The sequence below is a fragment of the Podarcis melisellensis genome, assembly GCF_964234715.1.
Source record: "Podarcis melisellensis genome assembly, chromosome: 2".
NCBI lineage: Eukaryota > Metazoa > Chordata > Lepidosauria > Squamata > Lacertidae > Podarcis > Podarcis melisellensis.
Genome location: NC_138529.1, coordinates 11,825,791 through 11,836,383, shown reverse-complemented (window position 1 = coordinate 11,836,383; position 10,593 = coordinate 11,825,791). Strand labels below are relative to the sequence as shown.

At 43.5% G+C, this 10,593-nt stretch overlaps 3 protein-coding genes across 7 annotated transcripts in view; all 3 read left to right on the top strand.

The window, feature by feature from the left end:
- Window positions 1–10,593, top strand: part of LOC309362869 (homeobox protein Hox-D3-like) — a gene marked incomplete at its 5' end in the record, with an annotated part of 121,251 nt that overhangs the window by 20,755 nt on the left and 89,903 nt on the right. The gene's annotated exons all lie outside the window — the stretch shown is intronic.
- HOXC4 (homeobox C4) overlaps window positions 1–10,593 on the top strand; it is a 51,649-nt gene that overhangs the window by 19,240 nt on the left and 21,816 nt on the right. The gene's annotated exons all lie outside the window — the stretch shown is intronic.
- HOXC5 (homeobox C5) overlaps window positions 1,590–10,593 on the top strand; it is a 65,544-nt gene continuing 56,540 nt past the window's right edge. Inside the window, exons 1-3 of one of the 2 annotated variants that reach the window (XM_081899003.1) lie at window positions 1,590–2,288; window positions 2,998–3,212; window positions 6,184–6,376. In XM_081899003.1, coding sequence (XP_081755129.1) covers window positions 1,769–2,288; window positions 2,998–3,212 — 735 coding nt within the window. In that variant the 5' untranslated portion in view covers window positions 1,590–1,768 and the 3' untranslated portion in view covers window positions 6,184–6,376. Of the gene's footprint in view, window positions 2,289–2,997; window positions 3,213–6,183; window positions 6,377–10,593 lie in introns of those variants that run through there. The other variant, XM_081899002.1, reaches the window with a different exon arrangement.

Genomic DNA, 10,593 nt, shown 5'->3' with positions numbered 1-10,593 from the left:
TAGCCCCGCTTGTCCATAAAATTTGGAAGGCTTTAAGAACATCTCTCTTTAGATATGCCAGAAAAGCCTAGCACATGTAGAAAGTAGAGAGATCATATAAATTCCAAATGCAAATATATGCAACATAGAGGACGGGAATGCAGGTAACAATATTTAAGAGATTTGCTCCCGTATTTCCAAATGTCCCTCCGCCATAATTGAGTTAAACATTAAAATAAGTACCAAACATAAGCGAAGGACTTTTAAAAGGGCCACTGAAATTAAAAGTTTATGTTTTATGTTAAAGCTGCCCCCCCAAAAAAAGACCACGTAAAACTGAGGTGGTAAAAAGATGAAATAATATATTTATAACTCACATAGATATTCCAATGTTATATATTTTATCCTATTCTTTAAAAAAGTTTAATAAGTGGAAGGAAAATCTTCTCTGTTTCCAACTGTTTCGCCAAACACCCCGGCGGAAGAGAATATATTTCTCATGCGAAACCGGCAGATCCAACCTCATGTTTGCAAGCAGGGATTTGCAGTGAGGAAGGGGAGCCTTGGCACACACCTTCACCTGCCTGATATCCCCCTCTCCAAGCTTTTTAAAGAGGCTTCTCACGTGCCCACAGACATACAGACACCCAAAAACAAGGTGAATGTTTATTCATTCGCCCAAGGTACAAAGCTGATTTATGGGGAGCCTGCGTTGATTCATAACCTCCAGTGAACACACACACACCAACTCCCCAAGATACTGCACTCCACATATACAGAGAAATATACAAAGAACAGAAGATCAACACAACCTAGGTTTCAATCTGCTGCACGCGCCTAGTCATAAAAGCAGTTCCATGCGACCAGTTATATATGCATCCATGTCAACAATGCAATGTATGCATGTGCATAAAGCATAAAGCGTACAGAGCACACTGACTTTACTTCCTGCAGCATATCCCACTTACACCTACTGTACATATATATTCTCTGGTGTAGCGAGTAACGCTAACCAAGGGAATTCGAATCCAGGACTTTGTCTCCCTGGTTGCACTCAGTGCAGACGCAATCTCGATTGCATTAATTGACAATATGCGTCTGTTTACACTGGATCAAGCGAACAGGCTCATATAAGGCTGCTGCGCGGGCGCGCACACACATGTGCGTACAACACGGAATATCCGGCCTACACAGAAGGAAATGTTTTTACACGAGGACGCGTCCCAAGGCCATATTTCACCCCACCCCACATCAAGGACTGAAAATTTCCTATGAAGCGCTGTGGACGGGAAATTAGCTCTTGTCTTCCATCCCAACGAAGGCTTAGGGGCTGTTTGTGCGCGTTGTTTCACACCCTTAAGCCTCGAGCGTTAGGGAAGGGTAGTATTTTATGAGACGTCATACCCCAAACCCAGCACCAGGTGACGCTATAGTCTCATTGTCTCGGTGTTTTGAGTGTGGGGCCTTTTTCTTTTTTTTTTGTTTCGTTATGCCAACATATCACATACGTTTCTCGGGCTTCCATCAATAACCTCCTGGGGTCATCAAGCCAAATTTATGACTGGCCAACACCGTCACGTGATTCTATTTAAACATCCCATATTTGGGCAGCGCACATAGAATAAAGAAAAGAAGAATCTCCACCTATAAATTCTGCACTTTAGAGAACAAAAAACCCTGAACTTCAAAAGGGCCACAAATCAAGCCTAATCAAAGGGGTGTGAGAGGGAGAGAGAGAGGGAGAGAGAGAGAGAGAGAGTGGGGAGGAAAAAAAAATATAATTCCTGACATGAGTTCCTACGTAGCCAATTCGTTCTATAAGCAAAATCAAAATGTTCCTGCCTATTCCATGCAAAGTTATGGGAATTATGGATCTGTGTCTGAGGTTCAGCCTTCCAGGTATTGCTACAGTGGGCTGGATCTGAGCATTACATTCCCTTCATCTGGGGCTGCCAACTCTCTGAACGGTGTGGACATGTCTTCAACCCCCAGACCTAACCCCGACCGACCTTCCTGTACAGTCATGGGATCTGCAGGGCACACTTTAGGCAGAGACGACCAGACCTCTCTAAACCCAGGAATTTACAGTCAGAAAGCTTGTGGCACCACCACAGCCACCAGCAGCAGCAACAACAGTACGCCGTTGGAAGATAGATCTAAGAGCAGTGGGGAAATCAAGAGTGAACCGGTGCAAACAGCTCAGCAAAGCGGGCAGTCCATGCACCAACAGCAGCACCTCCAGCAACAACAGCAGCAGCAGCAGCCACCACAAATTTATCCGTGGATGACCAAACTACACATGAGCCACGGTAAACTTTCGCTTCTCGATTTTGTTTCACAGGATTTGCCTTGGTTTTATAGGCCATACGGGGCAAATAATAAGGGGGGAAAAACCTGGGGTCGTAAATTTTACGACTAAGGCATCAATTGCTCGTAAAACTGTCCACTAAAAGGCTTAGAGGCGATATACGCCCAAATTTATGACGGCATAATTGGATCATAGAAACAAAACGGGTATAAAGGCAATATTCCATTTTTTTGTTGGGGGGGAAAGAAGGGAAGAATTTTTTTAAGGGGGAGAAATAACTTGGAAAGGCTCGCGTTCTTTAAGAGGAAGGAGAGAGGGGCTTAGGAGTTTTTTCAGACCTTACCACATCATGCCATAAAGTCAGAAGTTTTGCCTCTTTCCTAACCTAGGAAAATGGGCGACTTGATCTATTTCCCCCCTTCTTATAGATACACTTCTTCGTGGTTTAAAGGGAGAACACTTCATTAGGGACTAACCTTAGGTTGAACCCAAAACTTTAATGAGAAAGTGTTGGAAAATACCCTTCCTCTATTAAATATATTAAAAATGTATTCTGGGTAGAACCAAGAAATCTCTCTCGCCCCCCCCCCCTTTACTTTCCTACTCCCTTCTTTTTCTTCTTTTTCTATTATTATTATTATTATTATTATTATTATTATTATTATTATTATTTTAGCGGGGTTTTTTATCCGATGTCTTTTGTCTTCCAGAAGCAGATGGCAAACGTTCCAGAACCAGCTACACTCGCTACCAAACTCTGGAACTAGAGAAAGAATTTCATTTTAACAGATATCTCACCCGCCGGAGGCGCATAGAGATCGCCAACAACCTATGTTTGAATGAGAGGCAAATCAAAATATGGTTTCAAAACCGGAGGATGAAATGGAAGAAAGATTCCAAATTGAAAAGCAAAGAGTCTCTCTAGGTAGAAATCCGGGCCAAGGGTTGGGCGGGGAGAGTCAGTTCACATTGACAAGAGTTGCTGTTGTTGTTGTAGCCTACCTTGAGAAAAGTTTTCTTTGGGAGGTGGGGAGACGAAAAGGGCGGGTGGGGGGGAAGGGTCGCAGACTGGACTGAACTACATACTCTAACAAATCTATCAGACAAAGGCGTTCTCTTATTAGTATGCAAACAGACCCTTTAGCTTTTCAGCTAGAATTCAGTGTACAGCTCGCTGGAGGGTTGGTGGGTTTTGTTTTGTTTTCCACCACACCACTCTAATCTGTGTCCCCTTAAATTGGGAGGAAATATGTCGGTCAAATGAAAACCAAGCCAATGGGCGACATTTGAGAGGTCCTTTTATCTATAACCTATATCTCTGCCTATAAAAGATTACGCTGAAGATCAGAATAATACGCTTAGGAAACCCAAGTCCAAGTTATGCATAAAAGAAGGGATCCTCAGGACTTTTGGAAAGTCCCGAGGCCCCGATCCTTAAACGTCAGGCTTGGAAGTAAATCCCGTTGTGAAAGGCGTGGGAGGTTTACCTCTGTGTCCAACGCGGTGGACGGGCGACAAACCTGTTGTGAGCACTTATTTCTCAACCAGTCCCACTGAATGTGGGGGGACTTCCTTCCGAGTAAACGTGCATAGGATCGGGCTGCACGATCTAGGTGTGTGAGAATGTTTACTTCTGGTGTGGATGGTGAGTTTCCACACAATGTAGTTCCCTAGATGCACTTAACCCGAAACGTGGGGGGTGGGGTGGGGGTGGGTGATTTGTTATTGTGTTTTGTTTTGGTTTGTTTGTTTTTTTTAAAAAATATATGCTCGCTGTGAGGTGTGTCCTTCTGGGGTGGGGTTGTTTCATTTTATTATTCAACCCTCCCTCCACTCCGTTGACTTATTTTTGTATTATTTGCATATGAATGAAAAGCGAATGGACTATGAACGAATCTGCTTGACCATCTCTTCTAGGAGATATTTGTGCAAAAACATTAAAGCACTCTTGGGGTGGGCGCTGGTAAGGAGGTGTGTGTGTGTGAATTCTCCCGACTTAAATATTCCTGTGTATTTATTGATTGCGTAATTAATGTAGCTTTGCAAAATAATAATAACGATAAGAACAACGCTGAACTCTTATACAAATGTATACTTTTGGTTTACATGTAGCCCTTTTTATTCACCTTCCCCTTCCTTCTCCCCGATGTTGTATCCCATATATTTATTGGTTGTAATATCATATGTGAAAGGCCATGGAACATATACAGTATATTTTGTCATATTGAATAAATGCTAAAATAATAAATAAATCAACACTTAAGGCCAATTTTGGAGTGCGGGAGAAAAACATATATGAGGTGCCTTTGCTTGAGCGCTGTCTCCAAACCCACACTTCCACTGTTATTTTGCTGTCAATTGTTTTCAAATATATAAATATGTAAAAGGAGAACAAATCCCCGTCAGTCTGAGGCTCGAGCCATCCAAAGTTCAGTCATATTGATTTCAGTGGGAGAGTTTAGCACAAACCTCTTGCAATGAAATCGATGGGACTTCCCAAGCGCTAAACTTTGGATGGAACAAGCCTCTGAACTGAAGCTCAGAATCCCATTCAACGCAATGAGATTTACTTCAAACGCAAGTTGGAAGTAAGCCCCATTGAGGCGGGGGAATGATTTCAAGCAAGGGTTGCAGTGGAAATCGGACAAACCCTAGTGTTTAACTTCGGATGGGCTATGGGTTGGGCTTTTATGTATCTTATGTCGCCCCTGCTGCGTCCCCAATAAAAGAACTTTGGGTGATGTGTACTCAGTTGCAGGTCTCGTCACAAGCTTTCTGGAGTGAATGCCTCTTTTTTGAACTGTTGAACAATTCTTGACCTGTCCTAGTGTTTGAACAACATAGTTCTGGGTTCTTCCAAAGTCCTCCAAAGGTCTGCGTACGGTCGCTTTGTTTCTTTCCCTGATAATTCCTTCCTTCAGTTTACAATAATCTAATAGTCCAGATGCAGGCAAGACTACCTTGCTAAATAAGATTGCCTTTTTAACCCTGTAGAACAGAATTACCGGGCTAGGCTCTCGGCCCCTCCCTTCAGACAACTTTCCATCGACATTAAGTGAAAGTTGTGCAAGAACTGGGCGATTTGTGAAGGCAGGAGGTCTTTCTGAGACGCTGTGTGTATGTGTGATCACTAGAACAAGTACGATTGAACTGGGCAGAGAATGGTAGGATTTAACCCTGGGCTGCGCAAAACTTCAACGATAGCACGATATTTGCGAAAGTTTCTCTGGTTTAGGTGCAATATAAGAAACTAATAGTCCTCTACTCCTTTTGAAACCTGTAATCTCTTTCTATGCGTTTAAAGATGACTTCTTTGCCTACCTATGATGATTTCTTCTTCTTCTTCATAGAGCAGTGTTATTGGATTCAGTAATGTAGGAGTTTGGGGCTATACATGTACAGGCCTGTGGAGATTTGGGAGGGATAAAACTGTACATGTATATTTCACGTATGTGTGTGTTTCACCAGACACGCACCAACTATCTCTCACACAGTCACACACACCGGAGGTCATGCCTGAGGTGTTTTCGGAGCTATTTACAGTACAAACGCTTGGGAGAGACCCTCAATGGCTCAATAAACCTTTATAGTATTTCCTTTACACATTTCAAACAATGGAGCCATTTCCTGAACCTGAAAACAAAAGTTTATTTTAATGACAGTGGAAGCTCTTAAGGCTAAAACTGGCTTTACCTCCTAAGATTCCCAGCTTTTCATGCAGTCTCTCTGACTTAAATAGCGCTCTATTTCTGAAGTTTATTGATATTTTATTATTGTAGTTATTATTTAGTGTCCTCTTTGAGAAGATCAAATAATACTGTCACGAAGGCGATGACAGTTTATGTTATGGCAATTTTACAGTCCACTTGAAAGTTCCCTTTCCCTCCCCTTCCCAGGCTTAACTTGTCATATGATTTGATTTTACGCAAATATGAGTCAAATCATGTAACGGAGATCAAAGCACTGGGGTTTACTCTATTCCATTTTTGTTTGATCCAAGAGGAGCCTTCCTTATTGTCTTGTGTTTGCAAATAATGTATGCCTTCCCAGGAGTATCAGCAGCAGCAAAAACAACAACAACAACAACAACAACAACAACAACAACAACAACAACAACAACAACAAATAATGTTGGAACATTCTCTGAGCATTTAAATGTATATATGTCATCTTGATGTTTGAAAATAATAAGCTACCCTGTGCAAATCTATGGAGTGTTTATTGAGGCACCGAAACAGACTTGGCAGATCTTGATAGCTGTGCACTGAAACCAAAGGTGGTTGTTTTTACATCTGTTTCGTTCTATTTGGTCTTCTCTGCTCACCCCACCCCTAAGCCTTGGTGTTTCCTTTCCCTTTAATCGGAAGTCTGCCAGGGAATAATTGGGTTTGACAGGTTAGAATTAACAAAATCAGATGTTCTATTGTTTTATCTTAAGGCGGGGGGAGAGAAGCCTTTACGCACATAGCAGTTCAAAACTTTTCCATTATCATAACGCAAGCCAGTAGGTTATATATACAGCCATATATATATATATATAGCCTTGTGAATAATTGTGCGTTTATCCAGCGAACAACGTGGGTCTATTTGGGCCTCTTCCCTGTCTTTTTAAAAAGTAATTTTTCAGGACTGATTAATATTTGGTTGTTGGGCTTGTCATTGACTTTTGCTATTCAATATCTAACAGCCCCCCTCCTTTTCCTCTTTCTCCTGCTTTTCAGTCCGTTCCTAAAGAAGTCTTGCAAAGCCAAGAAGGAAATGAAACATCGCTTACCTTTCACTGTCATCCGTGTCAACACAGTGGGGACTTTAAAAAGGCCTCCAAACAAGAAAGGGAGGGCGAGGGAAGGGGAAAAAAAATGACAGACCCAAAGTTCCAGTGTGTGTGCGCGTGTGTGTGCTTTAAAAGGGAGGATTAATAATAATAATAATAATCCAGGACTTTTTGAGCCAAGGCTTTGACTATCCCTGAGAACATTAGCAGAAATACCCATGGCTTCTAAGTGAATTTAGTAGTTTAAAACTTTTGAAGGTTATTTATGTGGATAGCCCAAAGCAAAAGCCCTGAATGGCTCTCGGTGAGCACGTGATGTCATTAAACTAAGTTTTATGGTTTGGGGGAGCTGACATACCCACAATATATTTACATCATATATAATCTTAACTGTCCACCATCGCAGCTGCTGGAGCTGTTTAATGCTGGGACAGTGGGACAAGGCAGTTAGTGCGGATTACGACGTCTTGGACTGCTGTTAGGGAAGGCACATCTTCCCAAATGGATCCCTGGCGAGATCAGTAAGTTAATTTCTTTCCCCTGCTTTTTTTTTTGCGCTCCTCTCCCCACGGCATCCCCTCCCAGCTTCTAACACTGTATTCAGCTTTCTTGTGGAGGTGCGGGGTGGGGTGGGGGGGGAGAGGAATTCAGTTGCACCTTGGCTACGAAGTTGGGGGAGGGGTGAAAGTGTGGAGCGTAAGGCTTTTTCCTCCGGGGTGATGGAGGTGGTGGTGGTGGGGAAGCTTTCTGGAGTGCACGTGGAGAGTGGCGGTTATCAAGAAGCAAGATCAGACCTTTGTTCCCCTTCCTGACTTCCTCGGGGCTTGTGGAAAATGAGATAAGGACCCAAACCTTCTTCTGCTTAGTTAGGCAGAGGTTGATTCATTCCCTTCTTCTCCCACCCGCTTTCTACACCTCTCTGAAGACGCTCGAGATCTGATAGGGTGGTGGGAGTCTCCCCCCCCCCTGAACAGAAACTTTCGGTCAAAATTGTTGGACTGCTTCTTGCAGCTGGGTTGAGAGATACACTTAAATGTCCTCGGGTACAATACTTGCTTAATGGGTAGAAGAAAAACGAAGTTTGTGTGGTGGTGGTGGCGGCGGGGTAAAGTGCATGCGCGCTGGAGTTGGGCTGAGACGTTGGCGGCTCTGTACGCATCGCGGGTGTTGGCAGGTGGAGTGGAAGAAGGTTGAAGCTAGGCCGGAAAGTCTGGCCAGATCTTTGTCCTAGGGAGAAATGAAGGGAGGGGAAGGAAGAGAACGCTGGAGTAGACCGTGAGAGGAGTGTGTATATGGTTGTGTGAGAAATATATGTCCCATCAGCGTTGCATAAGTCCGTGTATACATTATTTTTACGTGTGTGCGTGTGAGTCTCATTAACGTAACTGCCACTACGATTCAAGGGACAGCTTTTTCTATCCAGTGAATCTTTTTTTCCCTGGTGGTGAACTGGATGATCCGGTTGAAATTTGGCCTCAGTGGCCTTAGGCAAGGCACTAGATCTACCAGTCCACCTGCAGTCTGGGGATAAGAGCAGCGCTGTTGGAATAGCAGTGACGTGGAGCTCCTTGCACGCTCAAAAAGCGCTGTGCAAATGCTGTTATAATCATTCGATATATCCTTGCACTGTCCTCAGTTTAACCCCGAAGATGTTCTTTCTCAGTTCCGTTATTGCATTGATGGAATTCACTTATAATGGCAGGCTGGTGCCTAGGAAAGATTATCAGTTGTTTCCTCGGAGTGCCACATAGCTTTGGGAGCTTCTCCATAATTCCATACTGATAGGCCAAATCTTGCTCGGATGGTGTCTTCCTGCATGGACCTTCTGGGAAGTTTATTTTGATAGCTACTGGTCTGGCAACTAGTCGCAATTTACCTAGGCCAGAGAGAGAGAGAGGGAATGCAAGTGTACTGCTCCTGTCTTACCCTTTCCAATTTGGCGATGTAGGTCTGGAGCAGATCTTTGTGATCTGCTTCCAAACTAACTGTGTTTAAAACTCAGGTGCAACTGACACATTGCTGTCATGCCCAATGAACAGAGAAACTATCGTTGGGATATCATCCAACTCATCCTTAACACAGTTCCCGATCTTCAGCCCCAACTAACAACAGCACTGGAGTTAAAGGCAAAAAGGAGTTACATTGTGGCTTTTAAAAAGTTTCTTTGGCTGGTTGGTTCATGACATTGTGGCCCAGTTATCCAAGCAACTCCACACCAGACAGAAAGCATCCTGTATTTTTGTGCCAGTCGCCTCGCTTGGTTTCCTAGGGGTTGGTGTTGGTGACAGTCATCAGCAAAAGTTGAACTGGGAAGCTGACTAGGGTGTTCAGTGGGATGAACAGAGGGGAGAGGAAAGCAGCATTTTGTAAGCTTCAGAGAAAGCTTGAACACAAGCTACCCAAAAGGACGTCGGCACAATCCACTTAGGCAGTGTAGCGGATAGACAGACCTTCATAAATGTCAACCACTCCGAGGTTCTCAGTAGAACTATTGAAGGACATTCTTCGCCTTCCAACAACATCTTCAGGACAATGAAGAAAGTCTCTTCTGAACACATGAGAATGAAAAAAGAAAGCACACCCTTTTCTTCATTTCCCTGTACAAACAACGGGACGATGTCCCCTTTTCTCCATTTAGAAAAAAAACGCCATTTCTAGAATATCTCCCTCTCCTCCCCTTTCTATCTTCCATCTTTCTCTAGGAAAGTGGGAAAACCAAATTTCGCTCAGGAAGGTCCCCAATAGGATGTTGCTGAAGCTCTTCCCGAAAAGAGAACAGCTGTCCTTTGTATAGGCCTACGCACCCCCCAATAAAGTCTGGGCGGTGTGAAGGGGGATGATCTGAGGGAGAAGGTTCTGCTTTCCAAAAGTATGATTGACAGTCCTGTTCTGACGCTGGCTTTCTGGCGACACTTTTCTTAGATGAAAACGTTCTATGGTGGCTGCGTTTCCTTTCTTCGTGGTTCTTCTAACCGAGGGGAGGGCATACTTCAGGTTGGACGGATCTACTTTGTTTTTTACTAGAACATCGAGATCCACAAAATGCAAAATGTTGGCATGCGGGCGAGGGGTGCTACTGTGCCTTTGAGCACACACTCTATCTAAGATATAGCATTCAGAAGGTCCTTAACTGATCTTACAGTCCTTTCGCAGACGACTTAATTCCTGGTTCCTCCCTCCCAAGTCTTCCGTTTCAGACACCTAATTTAAGGGAGGGGGAGCCTTTTTAACAAAATAGTTGCTATTGTTAAACCATTTGGAGTAAAAAAAAACCAAAACAAAACCTTGCCGGTCTACTGCAAACCATCCCGAGAGAGATCCATTCGTAGATCCTGATTTACCATCTGTCTAGTCGTGTTCTGACCAATAGATCTTCATCACGAAACATAGAAGATCCTCCCCTTTCCTCAGAGCTGAGTATATCCTTACAGTCTGGATAGGATGACTGAGAGAAATCAGAAAAGAGGAAGTTAGCAGCAGTGCACACACACTCACAAACACGTAGGCATAAACACACACACACACACACACA